At 46.8% G+C, this 22,707-nt stretch overlaps 1 protein-coding gene across 2 annotated transcripts in view; it reads left to right on the top strand.

Annotated features, from left to right (window-relative positions):
- GALNT14 (polypeptide N-acetylgalactosaminyltransferase 14) overlaps positions 1-22,707 on the top strand; it is a 103,461-nt gene that overhangs the window by 63,304 nt on the left and 17,450 nt on the right. For both annotated transcript variants that reach the window (XM_071579921.1, XM_071579930.1), the window contains exons 4-9: positions 6,507-6,574; positions 9,100-9,165; positions 11,237-11,358; positions 15,907-15,994; positions 16,669-16,753; positions 18,153-18,256. In XM_071579921.1, coding sequence (XP_071436022.1) covers positions 6,507-6,574; positions 9,100-9,165; positions 11,237-11,358; positions 15,907-15,994; positions 16,669-16,753; positions 18,153-18,256 — 533 coding nt within the window. The remainder of the gene's footprint in view (positions 1-6,506; positions 6,575-9,099; positions 9,166-11,236; positions 11,359-15,906; positions 15,995-16,668; positions 16,754-18,152; positions 18,257-22,707) is intronic.

Here is a 22,707-nt window from a genome sequence, read left to right on the forward strand (position 1 = left end):
TTAATTAGATCTTCCAGATAACTCCATCCCACAGCGGCTGTAACAACATGGATCATTTTCCATGGCCATTCAGAACAAACCCTGTCCTCCTAACAGTGCTTTGTGCCTTTTGGGCCAGTCTGTGGCCAAGTGCTTTGAGTGTAGTGGTGAGTAAATTGGGTATCTGTTCTACCCTGGTCTCCATAGTACATCTCCATAGTATACTCTTGGGATAACCCTGAGAAACAGAGAGGTGATCTGTCTGTAGCTGGTGGAAGATTTTTAATTGAAAACCTGGTTTCCTGAGTTCTAGCATATTGGATTTTCCAGCCTCATTGCAGTATCAATGTTCTCAGTGTAATTGCCATAGCAGGAGCAAGAAACAGGGCAAAGGGGCATTGCTTGGCTTGTCCAAAGCTGTGATGCCACGAGGCACCATCTTCACAAAGGCAGCACTTCCTACAGGGCCTCAAGTAAACATGGAGTGGCAGAGGGAAATGCTAGTAAAGGCACCATCTAGCAGGGGAGGAAATTGCTTCTTGCAGAAGAGACCACATACATGATGAGCAGGAAGGATTTTGCTATTCCTGTCATTTTCCTGGGTGCTGAAGAGCTTTAATGTTCCCCGATTGCTGAGGCTGAACTGTGTTGCAAGCTCAGTGTGTTTCATGTGGCTCTCATTAGGGGTGCAAGTGCTCTGATCCGTGAAGCAGAGGCAGCAACACGTGGCTTCCCCAGCATCCCTTATTACGCAAGTAACATTGCAAATGTTTGGGATGGTTCACTTACGAACATTTTGCGTTCTCAGAGCTGTTGGGCAAAGGTAGTGGACTGTGTTGAATAATTAATTAATTTAAAAGTTTCATGATCTTTGACCATTTGCCAGCTGGAAGTAAAGCAGGGGGGGAAAAAAGGCTAAATTAATCGAACGTCCAAATCTCTGCAAATAGTGTAGTCAGCATTTATAAATGCTTGTGGTGCAACTATACTTGTGAATAGGTACAACTGCCCAGATAGTAGGGGATGGCTATCATGAGAAAGGGGAATAGAAAATGGGAGAAGCCAGAAGGGAGATGGTGAATAGCAAGTAGCTCTTGAGATTTTTTAATATTATTTTAACTGTGCAGGTCGTGGAGAAAGTACCACTGGGTTGTTTCTACCACTCACTTTTCGAATGACCTTGAACAAATTCCTTATCCCTCTGTGGTTTGGTTTCATGTATTTCAACCTCCAAGGTTCAGTGCCTTAAAGATGGTGAGAATCCAGCAGTGCAGGGATGGGACCTTCCCCCCAAATGAGAAGGCAGCAGCAAGAGAGAAAGCAATACAGAGACATTTAAAATAAATAAATTTTAAAAAGGCAATTTCTTCTATCCTGTCTTTCAATCTTATGCTAGCCTTCTTTTAGCAAGGGAATCTTAATCCTGTTGTGTGGGTGACCTGCTGGGCAGAGAGTGAGACAGTCCCGTTTACTCTGCTGAGTGGTTTTTATTTATTTATTCTTCAAACTTGCAGCTGGGGAGCTCAGAGCAGGAATAAGGAAACTTTAATTATTTACCTCTGGCTGACAAACCAAAACACATCCTTTGGCAAAAGTCCTGATGTGAGTGCTGTGAATACCACATCAAATATTTAGATCATTAATTAGCAGAGAGAATATCATGCCTTTCATTTTCCAATGCTCATAAGTAAGAAGTGATGTCCTGAACTGCCAGCACCTCACACCTTCCCCTCATGCTGCTACCTTGTCTGCATCCAGACACATGTGAGACAAGTAGATGACAAAGCCACACACCCCCTTGCTTAGATAGCGTCGGCACCATATAGAGTCTATGCCATAACTGAAATGAGCCTGATTAGAGAAGCAAAAACAAGCCAGGTGTTGCGCAGAAACTGTATAATTAGCACTTTGTGCTGAGTATTTTTTCATTTCTTCTTTTTTTTCTGCTTTTTGCTTAAACCCTGGACTTTTTTTTCCTTAATTTGCTAATCATCTCTCATGGTGACTAAGTACACAGCCCTCCATGCGCTTTTACCTTTTGATGTTAACATAAGAGAACCCTTGAATTTCAAAGAGCTTGGTGGGTATTTGAAAGAATAAAATGCGAAAGCCGCAGTGTAATCAAAGCTCATTATGGTTATTCTTGGTGTGATGTGTCTCTTCCTACATAATTAGCCATTTGGGGTTGTTGAAGCAGCTCGTTTTGGCGGGCATTTTCTCTCTGCAGTCCTGGTCTGATTTTGATAATTGTGACCCTTGGCCCTTTGCAGACTTTATTATACTCCCAGAGGTGGGGTTTTCTCCCACAACAAGTCCCAGTATGTTGCCATGGAGAGAATTAATGTCTTCATGAGTTTCCGAGGTTCGATGTCCACAGTCTGAAGCAAGCGGTAGTCTGGGTGATGGCCCAAAACATACTGACTTTTGGTCAGAAGGTCTAAAGACCTCCATACAAATGTTTTCCTTGTCTTATATGTCAGGGTGACTTTTGCACTGGTATTTATTTCCAGATGAATTTCTGGATCCAGTGCTTACCTCTGGGTAAGTGGAAAGGGATCCCAACAAATTGTTGAGGAAGATAGAAGAAGAACCTTAAAAATGACAATTTAAGGTGAAAATCTCCATGGCTACATCTACATAAGGTCTGCTAAATCTGCTAAACAAAGAAAATTTCAGCATTGACTTTTCAAGATAATTCAGCAGCGAATCTGGTCTTAATGGGTTGAATTAGTGTGAGCACTTTCTGGACTAGAGGCATGGGGGTTTTTTTTCAATGTTAACAGGGCTCTTGGCAATTTAAGGGGGAAAATGTGATCTCTGTCTCAACAGAATATAAAAGCTGTTTGATTTGTTAAAATATGCCCATCAATGCAGTATATACCTACCTATGTTTGATTTCAGGGAAAGAAATCTATAAATAACAGAGAGACTTCAAAGCACTATAATACTGTCTTCTGATTTTACCCATATAAAAGAGGGGGAAAAGCCACGCACAGACATAAAGAAAAGCAAGTATTAAAAAAAATCAAAGCTGAGCAGAGGCAAAAGTAATAGAAAAGCCGGCTTTGAATTTTTTGAAGTGCTTTTATAGTCTTTCTGGAAAAAAATCCCCATAATGTTGAAAACGTGCGGGATATGGTGGCTGTTTCCCATCCTCCCCAAAGAGTGCTGCAGGAGGGATGTTTCATGGTCTCCTGTGTCTTCCTGCCTCATGTGTGCATTGTTGTGTGATTAATAGGGCACAGCCAGAAAATGCATCAGAGATGTGAATCTGGCTTTGCTGGAAGGCTGGCATGCTTGCTCTTGGCTGTGTTGGGAAGTGGGCTGTGGTTGTAGTGTTGCAGCCTTTGGCTCTCATTGTGCCTGCATCAAGTGGCCTTTAGCTTAGCAGCAGTTTTTGGGCTTCCTGGGGTCTGTGCACAGGCTTGCAAGGGCAATAATGATCTCATAACTGAAACTCGTGGACATCAGGTCCCACAGAGCCATAGTAGAGGCAGCCTTTGGACCACCCTCACCAGGGTGAGTTGTTCACTCACGTTTTGGAAACATGTCATGTGGTAAGGTAGTATCACAAGAGATTTGATGGTAGAGGGCTGTGATGATACAGGGTGAGGGAATGATGTGTCACGCACAGTGGTGTCTGTCACTAACCACATGGAAGGATGAGGGTTTAGGGAGCCAGAGCAGTCCCTGAAGACATTCTTGCCTTGTAGATCAGCATGCTGGGTCTTTCTCTCTTGTTCTGGTCAACCCTCTGCATCCCACAGATGGCCATTGTTGGCATTCAGGGGACATGTTCCATAATATAGGGTATGGCAAGTCCAGGCACAGGGTTGGCAGCAAGTTGTTTATCCTGGGAACAGAAGGAGTGACAGAGCAGAGTCAGGGCTGCACATCTTCCCAGCCTAGTGCCATGGGAATTTTCGTGCTGGATTTTCTTCAGTAAGAGCTATCTTGGGGGGAATTTCTCATGGAGCCCATGTCTGAGTCTACACAGCCTAGTGCCACCATTTTGGTTGAGTTATTCTGGCTGGTACCAGCAAAGGCAAAATTGGCTCCTTTGTGACCACATTCCTGTAGGATTAAGCCCTGTGTTGCATGTCTAGCAGCCGAATCTATAGGGGAGATTAGGCAGAGGCAGGCTTTGAACATTCAAGTTGCCTGCTGCCTCCTCCCCCCCTGCTCTACGTGGGTTATTTATTTATTTTGCTGACTTTTTACAAGCCTGCTTCTTTGCTGCAGGTTTCATCGAGTTAGGTTTCCAGGCAATCAGCGCTTGTTAAATATTCCACTGAGCGTGATATTGCTCTCCTGTCTCTCTCTACTGACGCTCAGCTGTGGTAATTTGCTGAACTCAGCTCTCGCGTATGGGGATTTTTAAAAAATAACAAACCTATTAATAATAATAATTAAAAAACACTTGACAGGTGAAACAGCACATCTAAATTGTTCTGTGTGCCCCAGCGGGAGGAGGGGCGCTCAGCCACTTTTTCCTAGTACTTCATGCAGGTTCTGGGTGTTGGTGAGGCAGTGTTGTCTAACTCTGCTCAGTACAAGCAGTAGTGATGTCAGGGTGGCCATGGCAGCTCCTGGCTGTTGGGGCTCCCACCGTGACTGTTGCTTAAGGGACAGCATCTTTCTCTCCCTCCCCACCCAAATATTAACATGCAAAGCATCTGAAGCGAGGGAAAATAATGACTTTTGCTAAGATCCTGAAACTTGTAGAGTTTGTGTTTCCAGGGAAAGTAATTCTTGGAAGTGGTTTCTGAGGACAAGGGAGGTGCCAGGCTTACCCACTCTTGTCTGATAGGAAAACCCCTTGTGTCAGAACTTCTGCTGGGGGAAGGAAAAAGAAGGGAGGATCCATTATATAAGGAAGAAATTCTTTACTGTGAGGGTGGCGAGGCACTGGCACAGAGAAGTTGTAGATGCCCATTTACTGAATGTGTTCAAGACCAGGTTGGATGGGGCACTGAGAACGCTGGTGTAGTGGAAGGATTACCTTCCCATGGCAGTGGGTTAGGAACATTAAGGTCCCTTCCAGCCCAAACCGTTCTATGGTTCTATTTCAGGCATCTGCCTTGGGATGTCCTGTATGCCTTACAAAAAAATCCAACTCAACTGTTTCTTTCTCTGGAGGGTTGTAATTCCAGCACCTGGAGTTGAGGGATGTACACCAGTGCAGACAGCAGGCACCTGCAAGGGTCACTCCCTGGCTGGAGTGGTCTTGTGGGTTCTCATCAAAGTTTCATCAGAGAAATGCAGTCTTTTGGTGAATGTCCTCAAATATCCAGGGGTGAGGCTGCGAGACTTAGGCATTTCTGCCAGTGTAGCTCCAAGCAGCCATGTTCCTTGAGCATCCTGCCTTTGTAGCTCTCTTGACTGGGGTCTGGGCCAGGGATGTGGTTTTTCGAGACTTCCAGGGTTTTTTCTTTTTTTTTTTCTTTTCCTGGAGTTTTGGGAGCTTGAGAGACTGAGAAAACCTAATAAGGATCTGGAGGTATCAGTTGTTTTAAGGCTGTTAGCTAGCAGGATGATTGCCCTCTTTATGCCTATGGCAAATTTGAAGGTCTGAAATTTGAAGGGATTTTAAATACTGTGTGAAAAAGGAACCATCTCAGGATGAAGATAAGTTTAAATGCTGAAAAAGCCCATACAACCTGACTGGCATTATCAAATCCCAAGTCAAGCACTTAGGAGACTTTTGGGATGCCCTGGTGTTTCTGCCTCAAGAAGTCAGCCTTGACCCTTCGCGGGGGTAGGATTTCCAGCTTATGTTATTTTGCCAACCTCTGCACCATAAGAGAAAGAACAGGTCTAGACTGTTTAATAATAATAATAATGCTAAAAAACCCCTTGGTGGCATAATTAGGGGAAGATTGTAGCTTTCAGTCATGTTTCACAGTGTCTGTCCACACGGAGAGAGCTGTGAACCACACTCTGCAGCCTCTCTCTTTCATTACCTAGGTGCGCTCCAACCCTGCTCTTATCCTCTTGGCAGCCTGTGAAACACAGCCAGCTCACAGATAAAAACAGGAGTTGTCCTGCCGCAGCTGTGAGCTGTGTAAAGATGGGTTTGAGCTGGATAATTTTCTCAGTGTTGGCCCTGCTGTTGCTGGACACCATATCATTAGCCCCAGAGGAGGTGTTGGGGTGATGGCAGCTTTGCTGTAAGTCCAGTTAGGAATTTTGGTGCAATGTGCATATTACTGAAAAGCCAGTTTTTCCTGGCTTTACGTGGTGCTCTGCTTTTGCTCACAATGATAAGGGTGAATCTCAGATATTTCCCAGGAATACTGAGTGCTTGTCTCTTAGATCAGGCTACAGAGAGTTGATTGCCAGACACTGTAGATTACTGGGGAGTGGTGGGGAGTGGTTTCTGGGTCTTATCTAGTATATCCTTTCTGGAAATCCAAGCCTGGTCTTCTGTGCTTTTGCAGGGATCAGTTCCTAGGCTTTTCTACTCCATTTGCTGGGTTGTTAATTGGGTCAAGCACTGTCATGGATTTTCTTTCTTTTTTCTTTAGTGTGCTGAACCGCACCCCAGTGCACCTCGTCCATGAAATCATACTAGTGGATGACTTCAGTGATGATCGTAAGTGACCCTTTCTGTGTTAAAACCAAGGGGCCAAACCAAAAGAGCCTGTGAGAGACTGGGATTCACACAGAGATGGGAGAGAGTTTGCTGAAGTGGAAGGAAATTGAAAGCTGTGTAGTTGTGGAGAGCAAACCCTGCTGTGCCAGATTTGCATCGCCACATGTAGAATTCAAATTCCAAATGATCAAATCTCTTTTCATGAAAATAATACAAAAAAAGTGCATGGCAAATCGTTTTCATGCCCAGTAGACATGAATCCAATCCTTACATGGTTGTATCCTACCACAGCCATGGTGGTTTGCAGCTTTCAGCTGCAGCCAGGAGCAATTCAGTGTTGACACCACTGGAATTGCATGGGATAATGACAGCCTGACCCTTTTGACCTATGTATATGTTCTGCATACATTTATGTAAATGATCAGCAACTCTTGATTTTTTTTCACCCTCTTTTTCACCTGTGAACAGAGGATTCCCTGCATGGGTTTCCCACTTCTGAGATGCACCATAGATAGCATTGTACACCACATAGCCCATATCTTTCTGTCATTTTCTCCCAGTTAATAGCATGACTCAAGTGAATTGATAGGTCTGATCTCCTGTAGAAGGTAGCTGCACCCCAGGGAACCACCCCACCTAAAGACCTTGCCCGGTGCAGTGTGCAAGTTGAAGATCCAGGTGTTGAGAGTAAGTGCTCAAAAACACTGTCTCAGGCATAAAAAGGATGATAAACCAGCTGAGTGGTCTGTGACACTTACATTTGAGGGAGCTGCAAAATGTAGCTGTTTACTGGGAAACATGAAAACAAAGCAAGACAGGTTTTTGAAAGTAAGAATCTAGGCTTTGCTCTTGGATGTTATAAATAGGCACTGCCTGAGAGAGCATTAGGGACAGATTTCACATGAGACCCACTTCTTGGCATTGACACCTTCCTGAGAAATTGCTGAAGCTGGGGGAAGGAGCTGTTGTGATTATGGTGAGTTTTGGAGTGGCTCCAGCACATGGGGCACACCGACTAGGCAAGTCTGGGAAGCAGCAGAACGGCTGCGATGGGGAAAAGGAGCAGGTGCAAGAACTCGAGCTGCCCTGGAGTACAGCAGTGCAGGATTTTTGCAGGGTAGAGGAAGTGAATGCTGGGTATTTGGCTAAATAAACAAACTACTTACCTTCCTGAAAGGAAACAAGTTTGTAGAAATCCAGCTCTCCTGTCACAGTGTGCAAGTCCCATGAGCCAGGGAGAAGAAGCAGATCTGGGTTTAAACTCATCCCAGGGCACCCACAGGTGCCCGCATCCTGCGTAGCTTAGAGCAGCCCCTCAGCTACTCAGCACTTCTCAGCTCTCTGACATCTTCTTTCCTATGATAGTCTGAACCTGCTGGCATCTGCTGTGCATGCATTTACATAAAATGCATGTATTTGCATAATACACTATACACACATGGTCAGTTTTTTCCCTGCAACCCACCCCAAACAATTAGTGCTTCTATCTCCTGCCCAGTTGTGTTTAATTTCTCACCTCTCTCTGCCTGCTGACTTGTTATTCACTGGGATGCAGTTTTTCTGCATGTGAGTTCCCATTATTCCCAGCAAGCTTCCACTGTAGGTCCAAACTCTGCCACTTCTGCTCTGCTATCCCAGCTCTGTCCCCAGGTTGTTAGGGGTATGGGTACAGTGATGTCTCTTACCAACAAAGATTGCTGGAGGGGATGAAAATGTGTTGGTACAAGAGTTGGGCTGAGGGGATAGGGCACACATATGTATGTTTATAGTGCTGAAGAAGAAGAGGCAGAGCAATGAGAGGCATGAAGGTGTTGTGGAGGTCACAGCATGAGTATGTGGAGATAGAGGGGGCTGTGGTGAGTGCACCTGCCTGCAGACCCAGCTCTGGCTCTGCTCTGACATCCTCCACTTTGCTGGGAGAAATCCAGGTGAAGATGGATGCTTGGGATGCAGGCAGCACCAGGGCAAGAGCAGTGGCAGTGACTGTGGAATTACCCAACCTCCCTCGCTCACATGTAGGTGGCTGTCAGGCTTTTTGCTGCTGCCCAGGGCAGAAGGAAACCCCAGTCACTTCACAGGGCTTTCTTTCACCATCTTCTTACTGAAGGCTCCAGGCCACCACAGGACAGTCCTGCCCTTCCAGGAAAACATGCATCAAACAGCTTTTGCGTTGCTTTGCAGCTACTAAAAATAGTAATTTGCATTAATGTGCGAACAGTCAGATTCTGACCCCAACCACAGCTCTTCTATGCTGATGTTAGAGCATAACTCAGTTGCTCTGTGTAAATCTGCTGAATTTACATGAGTTTTATGAAAACTGCTGCTCTGCCAGTCCTGATTTATGCTGTGTGAGCTGAGGGGTAGGACTGTTGCAACCCAGCAATGCTATTGCCCTAACAAGCCATCAACAAGTCTAGGACAGCGTGCTCTCCCTGCTCCCAGTCTCCCCTAGGACTCCTCGTTTCTGCTGCCAGAGCCACCATGAGGGCTGAGGGTGACATGTCCTCCCTTTTGTGTTTCCCAAGCTGATGACTGCCGCCTGTTGGGCCAGCTCCCCAAGGTGAAGTGCTTGCGGAATGGACGGCGAGAAGGTAAGAGCTACCTGCCCACAACTGAGGTGGGATACCCAGATTTCAGAAGGTATGAGAGTGATGGAGTCAGGGGAGACCTCCATAGAGTGGCCAACAAGGGAGGTCAGTGGCTCCTGCAGACAGGAGGGCCATGATAAAAGGGGGTGTGATAAAGGGCTGGGATTTGAAATGGATCTCCCCTCTCTTGCTGAAAAAGATGGGACTATTAAGATATCCAGTGAGGCTCAGCTGTAGCTTATTAGCCAGAAAATTAGAACAGGCAAAACAAAGCCTGGGGTCTTATTTGTAAAGATGTTTGCTCTAATGAAAGAGAGGAGATCTACTCCTGCTGCTTCTGTGGGATTTTTTTTTAATAATTAATTATATTTGAAAGATTAAGAAGGGGTATATGGAAGGTGAATGTATGTCCTACTGGGCTGCTGCTGGCAACCTTTTGAGACATTTTCCAGCTCCCCATAGCCTGCATGTGTGCTTTCAAATCCTGCTTTGCAGTATTAGGAGAACAAAATCCAAAGACTTTTCATGGTGCAAATCGAAGGTGTGAGTTCATGTGAGTGTTGGGTTGAGGAGACTGAGGAGCAGAGATTCTTTGTGGAGCCTTTCTGTGGAGGGTTCCAGCTCTGCAGGACTGGTCACAGAGTGGCATCAAACCCCATGGGTGTAATGGACATACCTGCTTTGGCAGAAGGGTGAGGGAGGTCTCCATAGACCCTCACCTGCTTCTCATGTTTCTGTCTTTGTTATGGGTGTGTACATATGGGCTCACCTGCAGCACTGGATAGACCCACAAGGTGTTGGTGCTCTATAAACAGTCTGAATGTGGGAACTCAGTCTTACCTTGCCTAATACATTGCTTACCCAGGGCTCACATTGCTTGATACATCACTTAAGTTGTATCCCTTAGGGCCGGCCAAGATTTTGGGAGCACTGGGGTGGGTACAGAACACCATACCTACCCGCAAGATCTTAGGAGTTAGAGAGATACAGGGATAACCTGCATTGCAGGAGGGGACCTTGGCAGATGCTGGATTGCTCCAGGCTTTGTTCTTCTGTCCTTCTCACTCCTGCTCAGAGGATGTTCCTTGACCCCATTTGTCTAGGGAATTCTAATATGAAAGTCAGTGACTTTTTGCGTGGACCTGATGTGTGACTGCTCAGTGAAACCTTTCTGTCTCCGTCACTGTTTCTCCTTCACAAAGAAGCTCTGCTCTCTTTGAGTCACCTACATCCCCTCTTGTTTGCAAACAGACCATGTCCTTTCTTATGCTGCAGTTCACTTGAGCGTCATTGCAAGCAGGAATGTTGAAAAGCTGTTTAACACCTGCATAAATAGGAACAGAGCATCTTTAAGAACAATGATCTTGCTGAAGTGTCTAGTGTGAAATCCATATGTGAAGCTGCTTTGCATGACCTCTCTCTTTTTTCATTTTTTCCTCTCACAAACGCATGCAGCAATCCACTCCCATCTCCAAAGGATTTTAAATTCATCATCAGGGTGCTGATGAACCAAGTGGGCTCTTAGCACCTCGAAAACCAACCCTCTTTCCTTGGTAGAAGATGTGTTCCCATTGAAATGCAGATCATCAGGTTCCCCCAGGTTGGGAGAGAGATGTGGGGTACACAGAAAGGAGCACAGCAGGGGAAGTTAACAGTCTAAGAGAAACTTAATTCTGGCACGAGATGATCCCACCCTTAACTCCCCTGGCACATTCCCCACTGCTTTATGTGTGTGTTAGATTTATTACCTGCAGGGGGTCGTGGAAGCATTTTGAGTCGTGTTTTGCCCCAGAATATGACAGCAGAATTAATTGTGCAAATTAAGAATTGGCATAAATGGCATAAATCATATATCTCGGTGGAGCCATTTCTTTACTTTGGGGACCTTAAAAAATGGTTAGCACACCTTGCAGCACCAGGAAGGAGGCAATGAACCTGGGCCATGTTTAATCTGAAAGGGATTTGGGCAGGTCAAAACCCAGGAAATGCATGAGTGCGTACGATCATGCTGGAGGAGCCTGGCTATGTTACCCAGCCATCTGGACAGCAGCTGATGTGGTGTGTCCCCAAACAGGTCTGATTCGGTCCCGAATCCGAGGGGCAGATGCGTCAAAAGCAGGTGTCCTGACCTTTCTGGACAGTCACTGTGAGGTGAATAAGGACTGGTTGCTCCCTCTGCTGCAGAGGATCAAAGAGGTGAGTGCTCTCGAGAGACCAGGATCAGCTTCAGGGAGTGTATCTGTGATGTCCACCTCCTCTTCCCTCTCAATGGGCATGAGCATCCAACCATAACCAACTATGTGCAGGCATCTGAGTAAGGAAGTGATGAATTTTTGGGATACAAAGTGCCCTTTTATGCTCTTCCTCTACCCAGTGGCCAGGTGGGATATCTCTGTACTGGGGGAGCGTGTGGGTGGGTGGGACAAGGTGTCTCCCAGGGCAGTGGGACTCTTAACTAGGAAGGACAGGTTGAGTGGGGAAAGGGGAATACATGGACAGTGCTCCAGCAGAGTTTTTAATTAGGCTCATGTAAAATGCTCAGTGATGATGATTTAAGGGAGTGACGGATCCTTGAATAGGGGCTGAATTTAATTTCATGCAAATTAAGCTCTAATAAATTGATTTAATAGGATTTAAATTCTGCTGATTTAGGAGCAGACAATGGCATTTGCCTTTTGCCGGCGACGACTCTCTCGCCAGACGTGCACACAAAGGCTCCTGGCACCTTATCACTGGAGTCAGGGAGAGCTCTGTTCTGGTGACCTGCTGGTACCAAGGTGCAGGGGGTGAAGCCTTCACCTTCAGTGGGGATACAGGATCCTTTCCCTTCACTGAGCCTTGTTCCTTCACCCCTCTTACACCTCTGGCTCCTGAATTCTAGTGTTAATTACTCAGTAATTTTAAAGTTATTGAATTATGTTGACATAAGGGCATCTGAGCAGCAAAGGGAAGCTGAGGTGGTGGGTCATGGAGAAACCTGCCTGGCTGGTGTTCACAGTGCCCCTCATCCAAGGCTTCCTGTTTTTCACACCTCCATATGTGATAGCTGTTCAGGCTGCTCTGTGCATCCCCTCCATGTGTCAGTGATGGGACAGGGGAAGGGGGGAACAGCACTGACTCAGGTCCCTCTGCAGTAGATGAGGGCTGTCAGTGCTCCTGGCACTCACAGCGCAGTCAGTGCTGGAGAGGTCCCAACCTTGGTTTGCAGGCTGGGCCACAGTGCTGCTGATAAATGTGATGAAAATGGTCTTCTTGTAGTATTGATCACACCTCTGGTGGATGTGCTCTGATACCTCACTTGAGCCCTGTAGCTGGTCTGCCAAGGGTGGGCTTCACCACTAAACTTTACAGCATTGGTTGTTCTTCTGATCTTTTTTAAGGGAGGCATTCCGTGCTCTCTGCCAAAGACCTGCTATACTTTGGTGAGGAATGTCCAGACCAATTGCCAGTTTCCCAGGCAGAGCTTTTGATGTGTTTTGACAGGAGAAGGGCAGTGAAGGCAACAGGAAGGGAGCAGGCAGATCTGCTTTCCCATGAAGCTCAGGGTTGGTGCCCCTTGTTTGGCACTTATAGCGTTGGTGAATGTGAATGCCATGTGCAGCATCACCATAGGAGCTTCACTGCCGTTTGGTCTGAATACAGCATCAAAGGCACACCTCACCTCTGTGGACTCTTTATTTGCTCTTCTGGGTGGAATCTTTCTCCAGCTGGAGGTAAGGCAGTCTGTAAGCTTGCACTGCTGCTTGTGCTGCCCTCAACTTGCCCAGTATCTTGCAGCCCCCAGCAGCAAGGGAGACATACTATGAAGAGTGTTGAGGGACTTGCAAAGCAAGTGGGGTCGCACTTGCTTGGTTTTTAACTGCTCGCAGAAGCTGCAGGATAAGGGCAGAGTCCTTAGTTTCCTTCTTCCCAGGCCCACCGTACCCAGCCTTTCCATCAGGGTTAAAGTATTGATCAGTGAAGTGTACGAAATGTTACTGCTGCCACCTTCAGGCTGTGCTCAAGAGACGAGTTCCCTGTCCAACCACTCTGTGAGGATCACCTGCCTGGGAAGAGCATTTTCTCACTCTGTTACTCTTAGGAACAGTATGCTTTGAGCTAATGTGATTTAAGTTCCAAGCAAAGGAGTGGTGAGTGCCTCAAAGCACACCTGGGCACTTTTGCCACCACCAGCCAGAGCCTCTGCACATTGTCTCTCTTATTTTCTCAGACAGAGCAGCTATTCCTGCAGCTTTCCCTGGTAGGAAATGCCAGAGCCTGGGTGGGCCACCATGCACCCGTGTGAAAGTGCCCTTCAAGCCCCATGTCAAGTTTTCCCAGCAGCTGATTGTGTCCCCTGAGGCTGACACTCACTTGTGGGTGTGTGCAGCACATATCCAGCATACGGATTTGGAAACAAGAAGGAAGAGCAAGTGATAGAGTGGGGGTGGATGAGGTGGAATCTGAGGAGTCTCAGACCTGTGCCTCGGAGGGTGCGTGTCCCAGGGAGTGGCAACAATGGATCCATGTCTTGCACCATTGTGTTTACAAACGCATGACTGAGAGCACGTGGGCATGGACTCTTGCTTTTACTTATGGAACAAATATTTCTAAATCCATTAGTGGTGCATTTCAACTGAATAACTCTTCTAAAACTGTAATTATGCAGCCTGGGGTATTTTTACAGTATGACTCAACAAGCTCGCCCCAAAACTGCATTTGCAAATGGCACTGGGATGAAACAGTGAATGGTGACCGCCTGCTTCCAGCTTAAATACCCATCCAGTCTGGTGCTCTTCTGCGAAGGGAGATGAACATGAGGGGCAGCTTGTCCCTTTTATCTTGCTTAATCCTTCTGTGGGGCCAGAGGAAAAAGTGTGGCCGTTTTTGTTAGTCATTAAAAGGTCATGATGTAGAGGCTGGGAGACAAGCTGCAGTCAAGGTCCTTTTCCTTTTCTGTTATCTTCAGGACCATTTTCAGAGTTTGTTCCTGTTCATTTATATCCATATGCTGGTATGTTTGAGAAGTGTATTGGAGAAATGAATTCTCAGGTTTGTGGAACAGGATTGAAAATTTAGGTGTTGTTAATATTAACATGCCCTGGCATGGGTGGGTATCAAAAAACCAGAGAGATGAAGTCGCCTATAATAAGATATGGTGCTCAGCCCAAAATAAATCATAGCGACAGCCCTTGCTCATGAAAGAGCATGCCGTGCTTTTCTTTTGAGGATCAGACAGACCTTCACAAAATCTGAGTAAATATAAATGTTCCTAAGACATGGCAGGGAAAGTGAGGCAGGGAGAAGGCAGCACTGCATAATGGTAGCATTTTGCAATAATGCACTCAGCCAAGATTTGAAGGGGATTTTCTCACAAGTTGTGCCATGCCATGAGTAGTGGTGGAATTGAAATTGAGGATGAGTGTCAGTTAGAAGTGCTCACCAGTAAGATGCTTGAGGGTCAGGTTTTCGATGAGTGGGTACAATCCTTTCCCTGCAGTGTTCAGCAAGCAAAGCAGATGCTTTGCTTAAAACCTTTCCCCTGCCCTCGGGCAACTGCAGGATGCTTGGCTGTACTGAGCTATGGCAGCTTGGGGGGCACTGTGCAGCCACCATGGATCTGATGGGTTTGAAAGGCTTGTTGTGCTTGACTGTGACTTGAGTTTCCCCAGTAGGACGCAGGTACAGCAGACCTTGCCCTTTCAGTGAGATGCTTGATTTACAGAAAGTGATGGTGAGACCCCTGACTCGACCTTGTTATGGAAATACTAAGTATTTGTCATGCTCAATTGGAAAATCGACTCTAGTCCAGCTCCCAGCTCATGGCCTTTGGTTGCTTCTTCCTACAGCTGCATTTGAATACTCCTTTGTCAGGACTAATTTCTAAAACAAAGTCTTTTCCCAGCGAGACAGTGAGCCAGCCCAAGTGTGCTCAGATGCTTTCCTTTGTATGGCTATGAAAAACAATTTGATCTGGTGAGGGTAAAACCTTGAAGTTCGAGCTATAATTGGAGTTTGGGATTTTTGAAAAGAAAAAGGGAGATAAGAGACCAGTCAAAGCTGTCAGAGTCTCTTCCTCCTGTAGATATTTTTGTTCATAACTGTTTGTATAATCTCTTTGCCCATAACAAGATGTTAATTAAATCACCACCAACTATTTTAAATAAATCAGGTCCTTTTTTAACCCTTTCACACCTTTGGCATAACTCTAGCTGTGTTGCCTAGTTTGTGCATTTTAAAAAATACCTGTATTTGAGCTACTTGACTGTGCTTTTCCTCTGTCATTTCAATTGCCTGTTTGTCACTTGACTTCTGAAATCTGCTTAAAAGTATTTAATGGAGGTGAAAGGGGAATACTTGGTGAATTTGCAAAAGGCAGAAGGAGCTTTACACTCAGCCCTCCAGCCTGTGGAGGGAGAGACTGCAGGTGAAGCCCAAGCTGGTGAGAGATGCAAGCTCAGTGGTCCAGCAGCACACAGCCCTTTTTCCCAGGTGAGTCAGTGCCTGCCTTTCCAGCCTCTCTTGCTGACATGCCCCGGCTCCCAGCAGTACCTCTGCCACTTGGTGCTGCAGCCATTAATTCTTTGGTTGAATTGATGTGATGACTGAAGAGGAGGAGGAGGCAGTGATGGTCCCTTGTCCCTGGTAAATCTGAATGGCACCAAGGTTTCCAGCCACCTGATATCTTCAGGAGTCTGGAGCACTCCTTGACTAGTTTGAGCGGTGTCATCTGAAGTCATGAGTGTTTTCACTCCTGTTTTCCAGGATCCCACCCGAGTGGTCAGCCCTGTTATTGACATCATCAACTTGGACACTTTTGCCTACGTGGCCGCTTCCTCAGATCTCAGAGGAGGTAAGTCCAAGCGTTATGTGTTCCCTGTAGGTGTCCATTCCATGGTGTGAAGATGCACTGGCCCGAGGAGATGGTGGCTTTGCACTCCACCTCTGGCTCCTGCTGCCTCACAAAAAAAAGTGCTTCAGCACTGTTCAGTGCTCCCTGCTGGCTGTTCCCAGGCTATTCTAGAGACGGGTGAACGTGGCATGAGGAATGGTGTTTGCTAAGATGGATAACGTGGTCAAGCAGCAAACAAGAGTCATTTTAAAGCCACCCTTGGCAGCACTGAAAGCAACAGGAGGAGATGGTTGATGTGTGGGCAATAAATGAAGGATGCAACTGTAGTGCTTATTAGTATGCCTATGCTATTTGTAGCATGCAGTATCCATCAGAGCGTGTGTCTGTGTGCACAAAGGGACTAAGTAACGTTTCAGCAGCAGCTTTAATTCTGACTTTTCCTGCCTTTGGAGTGCTTGACTTTGCAATTGTAATGCAATATGTTGTTTCTTGTTCATACGTAGTAGTAAAATATGTTAGTCATTGGACTCTTCTCCCAAGAGCTGCTTCTCTGTATTTTTAGTAATTTGAAAGTGAGGAAAATGGTCTATCAAACATGACTTCTGCATCTGGCATTGCCTTCAGTTAATACCAATTTCTAATGTCCCCATGGCACTTCTCTGCTTTGGTTTTAGGTTTTGACTGGAGTTTGCATTTCAAATGGGAGCAGCTTTCCCCAGAGCAGAAAGCCAAACGACTTGATCCCACCGAAGCCATAAAGTAAGTAAAGAGGGAGTAGGAGGCACCTGAGTAATGTGGGACATCTCCTCTGTCCTCATGTGTGTCCCCATTCATGTCCCCATGCACCATTGCAGTGTGCAGTTTCTTCCAGGATAGCTCTGAACTTGCAATACCTCTAGCAAGTTCCTGGCTAGCCTGGATTTTGCAGTGTAGCTTCACCCCCCAGCACCGAAGCCTTAGGGTGCCACAAAGGTAGAAGGGATATATTTATGGTTATTGGTGTTTTGGTAGAGCAAAGGATTATGGTTAGGGAAAAAGCTCAGTGCTGTAGACTACTGCTGCTCTCAGCTCAGCTATCAGTAAAGCAGTGTCCTTGGCCCACATGATAAAAATACGGTGTCTAGTCCAGCCTTTCCAGATCAGCGCTGCTCTTCTGAACCTCACTGAAGACTCCTCAGAAATGGGGGGTGCAGGAGAGAGAGCAAAACTGAACAGGAGAGATGCCATCTGTCCTCATGCCGTGGGATAGAGGGAGTCCTTCACTCTGCTGAAAATCTCTCCTGGCAGCAAGCCTGGTGCTGGTGTCTGCAGTCCCAGCCATGAAGTGCTGGTGTTTGAAGCATAGAGGAGACCAAGTGTTAGGGGAAGCTCAGCATCTCAGTAAGCTGTCAGGGGAGCAAAGCACCACTTCTCCTTAGGATGCTGCTGCAAACAGGAGCTATCACTGGCTTTCCAAAGGCTCGCCTTGTGTTCCGGAGCATCCTGCACTGTAGGGTACTGTGGATACTAGCCTGGGCATAGCAGTCACCCCAGCTCCTCCCAGGCCTACACTGAGGCATCCAAACTGTCTGCAGTTGAATGGAGATGGGGCTTGTGCCAGCAACCAGCGAGACTGCTCAAGCTGTCTTCTGGGTCTGCCCTCCCCTCCTCCATGGACCTTCTCTGTGCAGTATTCTTAGCTAATCCAAAGTCTGAAAAATAATCCTGTTTTGAAATAAAGATCACACAGCTAGTGATGGCTTTTAAAAAGCCCTTCTGAATTGGCTCTGCCTTCCTCTCCCCAGTGGAATGGTGCTCTTAATAGGCTGGCTCCAGGCAAAAAGCCCATCTGAGTGAATAACCCCCCGAGCGCTAAGTGCATTTTTGATGCTGAAGCCTACAATCAGGGCTGTGAACTTTGGGCTTGTAGGAGTTGTACTGACGGGTGTATTAGCCAGTCATTAAGTGCCAGGCAATTTATGATTGACAGCAAAATACCAAGGCAGCTGAAAGAAAGGACAATGTACCTCACAATGCATCTGAGCCTTTTTTTGTTGAGGAGGTACATAGGTGATGTCCCAGTGATGGAAGAGAAAGCAAAGGGAAGGGCTACTTCTGTGCATCCAGGTGCTGCAGCAGTGTTTGAAGGTGTGTCCTCTTTTCCTTACCCATTCTGCAGGACACCCATCATTGCTGGGGGGCTGTTTGTGATTGACAAAGCCTGGTTCAACCACCTGGGGAAGTATGACAGTGCCATGGACATCTGGGGTGGGGAGAACTTTGGTGAGTCATTCTTTCTCCTGTGCCTTGCTGTGTTGGTTTATTTTTCTGAGTCATTCCAGGTAGCTACAAGGTCATTTTGGACTTTGCTTTGAATGCTGTGGTTGGTTTCCCTCACTTATATTCACAGGTTATGGTCTCAGGAGTGTAAGGAATTCAACAACCATATTGTTGATAGGAATGATGGGAAGTAAGCAATTGTTGGTACTCAGGACTGCCTGTCTTCCATGCTGCTTTGTTTTTCTGTAGGTAAATACTTAAACTACAGCTTTGGTGTTACCAACAGATGAGAGAACACCACATGCACCATCTTTTTCTTTCCTGATCTTATTTTCCCCTTAATAAAGCAAAGATGTGACTTATTTCATTGACAACAGCATTTTGAAGCTATGAACTGAGGCATCAGTGCCTTCTAGAATCTGCAGAGTACCTAAAAATGTAGCTCCCTCAGCATACTACAAACAGGTGGCTGCTTATCCATTCCTGTATCACTGAATGGCTGAGTGCTGCCAGGCTCTCTGTGACACTATCACTTTTCCTGCACCAAAAATGGTGGGTTAAGAGCTGACCTAAATTCAGTCACCTCTGCCCCTTATCTCGGGACAGGATGGGCATTAAGAGATCTCTGGCATGCAGACTTGAGAGCCCATGAAAGAGGTAACAGTCTGTCCCTTGTCCCCCTTGTCAGGTGGAGCTGGATCAGGTTGGGCTGTTCTCTCTTTGCAGCCATAGTGATGCTGTGGATTAGAGCAATAGACTGTATCCAGGAAAGAAAAGGGAGGCACTTGATGTCAGTGAGACAGATCAGAACCTGGCTTTAATAGCTTGCACCCCTGGGGAGCATGGCTAGCCAGGAAGGAAGGATCTTGTATCTTAACACATAGAGTGATGCTGTCAGTCGTCCAAGGGAACAGATGCTGCCACCCTGCAATAAGCCATTCGCTGCCTGGCAATGGTGTTTGCTCCACATTCCTTGTCCCCCTAGATATATTTTATTTAGTTACATCTTGTTGTGCAGTAGGATCTCACTCCTTTATGCTTTCTCTCTCTAGGTGGGTATCTTGCTACCAGAGTGACTCAGAGCATCTTAGTGGGATGGCTTTGAGGACACCTGATCGGGGAGTGACAGCCCTCCCCTCTCCCCCACTGGATCAGTGGTCCAAACAAAGCATTCAAGAAGGGAACTAGACAGGAAGAGAAGGGAAGAAGGACTGTCATGCTGTGTCTGACATGCTGTCTGTTGCTGCTCGTCATTCATCTCTGACAGCAGCCAGCCCGAGCTGCTCCTGGGAGATGAACAGTGACAGGACAACCTGCTCTCAGGGGAAGCTCCATCCTGGAAGCTTGTCCAATGCCCTGTAATGTCAGACGTGCTCCTTACATGTGGTTTTGGCCCATCCTACAGAGTGGACCACAAAATTTCCCTCACTGGTGCTATGTCCTGGAAGGCTGGTCCCAGCTAAACATGCACTGGCAGTGCTGCAGCATGTACCAGGGCATTGGTGTGAAAAGGAAAGCCAGGCAGGTTAACATAGCAACAAAAAGGTGCAAGTCTGCATAGCAGCAGGTCAGATTCCATCTTCAGCTCTCTCTGAGAGCACAAGTGTGCCTGGCTCACAGCTGCATCTCCTGCAGGCACAGCAGTTGAGGGCAGCCTGTCCCATCTCTCCTTTGCGCACAAGCAAGAACAGCTGAGACCCTGCTGGCCCTGGTCAGTTCTGGGCAGGTGATGGAGAGCAGGAGCTGACCAAGCAGCTGCACATTTTGTGCACTTGCAGTTAACCATGCTTTTGCTGGTCATTTAGTCCTGAGGGTATGCAGGACTCAGGTTCTGAGGAGCATCACTGCTGCTTTTAATGTTATTGACTGGGCAACTAGAGGGGGATGGAGACTTTTGGCAAAACAAAAATGAGCGTGTTTGTGTTGGGAGGAGAACGTTGTAGGTGTAAATGTACTTAAATGTTACTTAAATGTACTTAATTCCCTGTAGATGAGTAATGGCAGAAGGGACTTGCAAGCCAGCAAGAAGTGCTAAAGGTACTTTGTCAAGTGAAGGCCAAGTCCAGTACACCCCAGCATGTACTGCTCACATCCCTCCTGGGGATTACTTGGAGGGGCCACTTGCACTGGCACCATCATATGAGGGTCAAGGGAAGCATGCTGTCAGTTCCTGCTCCCCTGGCTCCCCTGAGCTGACCCTGTGCCATGCTTTAGCTGGTGCCCCAGTTTACCTTCTCTCGAGGCACTTAGCTCTCGGCTGCCTGTCTGGAGACCCTGTTTGTTAGCTGCCATGGATGGCTCTGTGGGTCATCCCTACTGGAGGAAACCTATGCTTTAATTGTTTCTGCTGGGCCTGGAGCAGGGTCTGCAGGGTGCAACTAATCTGAAGCAGAGAACTCAGAGTCCTCACCATCTCCTGTCTCCCCAACACTGTCCTCATTCTACTTTGCAGTGCACAGAGATCATGTCTTCATTAGGCTTTAAATTAAGAGCAGGCAAGAACTGAATGATGTGAATCTTTCCCTTGCAGAACTTCAGGAAGCTGCTCTTCTCCCAGGCTGAGCAGAAGGACCACAGGAGGGGAAGACATGATGCAGTAGCCATGCTGTGGTCCACAGCAGCTTGTCTGGTTGTCCTCTTTTATCAGGCAGTGCTCTAATTTACACAGCAGCACTGGTGGAGTGACACACAGACAAATGAGAGCTACAGCCACTTGTGAGGGGAACTGAGCACAGCAGCTTAGAGTGGCCACATCCTGCTGTAATCTCATTTCCCTGCAGCTGTGATTAAGGTTGCTCCCAATATAGCACTAGGACATGGCAAAAGGCACATTTTATTGACCTGTTAATACCCAACACTGAGGAAAATGTTGAGGCTTCAGCTGCTGTTACAGCTCTTGCATGTAAACACAGCCGTGAAGGGAAGGAGGGGGAATTTTTGGAAAGGAATACTCCTCCCTGGTGTGTTTTCCCACCCCTGCCATTGTTTGCCCATGCTGCCAGGGCCAGCTGTTGGGGATGGGATCAAACCTTGAATTTTAGGCCCACACACCAAGGCAAGAGGGCTTTGCAACCGTGTCAGCCTCCCATTTCCATCAGCTTAGGAGCAGGTGGGGTGGGATGGGAGCAATATGAACCTGGCTTTCACCTCTGCAGCAGCATGCAGCCTGGGGCTGAGCCATTTGGGGAAGGCTCTCGAGGTCGCTTGATATTAGTTCATAGAGTCTGACTCTGGGATGTATTAAAATCATTAGCAGCTTCAGGAAACCTGACATGCTTCAAAGAAAAAAAGCAGAGGCTGCTTTGACCTGGATACTCACACACATGTAAGCAGATGCTGCAAGATGAATGTAAAGTTCAAGCATCTTCTAGACAAGCAAGGAAACAGCGGGAGGGCTGAGGCATCCCTTTCTTGGGCCTGCACACCAGGATATCTGGGGGCTGGAACTGAGTGGCTGCCATTGCATTTGAACAGCATGTGCTTGACTCTTCTTATGAGGAAATGCCATGTGATAATCTGCCTGATGCAGCTCTGATGCCCATCCCAGTTCACCTGAGGTCCTTTGTGTGCTGACTTAGATCTGCACTTTCTTTGAAGAACATTTAGCATGCCTCCAAACTAAGTGTGCCTCCTGAAACATCTTATCCCTAAATACTATCTTCTGACCTTCCTCCCCTCAAAAGCCTTCCTTCCTTTTCATGGGCACATCATGCCCCAGCTGTAGGCTGGCTGGAGCTGCAGGATCCAGGCTGAGCTAGCAGAGCAGAGGGGCATCAGTGTCACCTCTGCAGCCAGGTTGTCATGGGCACGTTGTGTACTTTGCTTTCCCTCTCCTGAGATGTGTGTAACTGGCTTTGCTTCCTGAAATTGAGCTGGTTTTGGAGGAAAGGAAGCTTTGTGAGTCAGCAGTGCCTGCCATTGGAAGAGGAGTTCTATCCACACTGCCCAGTTGGCCTGCCTATCACAGGTGCTTGTCTTGCCAGCATTTGACCTGGAGGCAAGTTACCTTTTTGCTGGCATATGTAAGGGAACTGCTAGGAGCATAAACTGGCAAAGACAATGAGTGTGCTCCAGTCTTAATTCTGTAGTTAAGTGGTGAGGGTGAAAATGAGTGATTAGTTTTGGAGTAGATGCATGCTACCTATAGCTCAATACTGTCAACAGGTGATAAAATAGGATTCAAAGAAATGCAAAAGCCTTTTCATTGTAATTTAATTTATTTTTCATGCTGGTTCTATCTGAGTGTGACTCTGGAACAATAGAGCTACAGATTCATAGCTTCATGAGCATTAGGACCAGATGGACCCGTTAGATCAGCCATTCTGTTCACCTGTCCTACCTCATCCAGCTCCCTGCCAAGAGCACTATAACTCTGGTGTCAATTGTGTCATCAATTGTGTCACAGGCTCATTTTCCTTGAGAAGGGGTTCACGGGCCAGCCAGTGAGCAGCTTG

Source organism: Pithys albifrons, chromosome 2, assembly GCF_047495875.1.
Source record: "Pithys albifrons albifrons isolate INPA30051 chromosome 2, PitAlb_v1, whole genome shotgun sequence".
In the NCBI taxonomy this organism is placed as follows: Eukaryota; Metazoa; Chordata; class Aves; order Passeriformes; family Thamnophilidae; genus Pithys; species Pithys albifrons.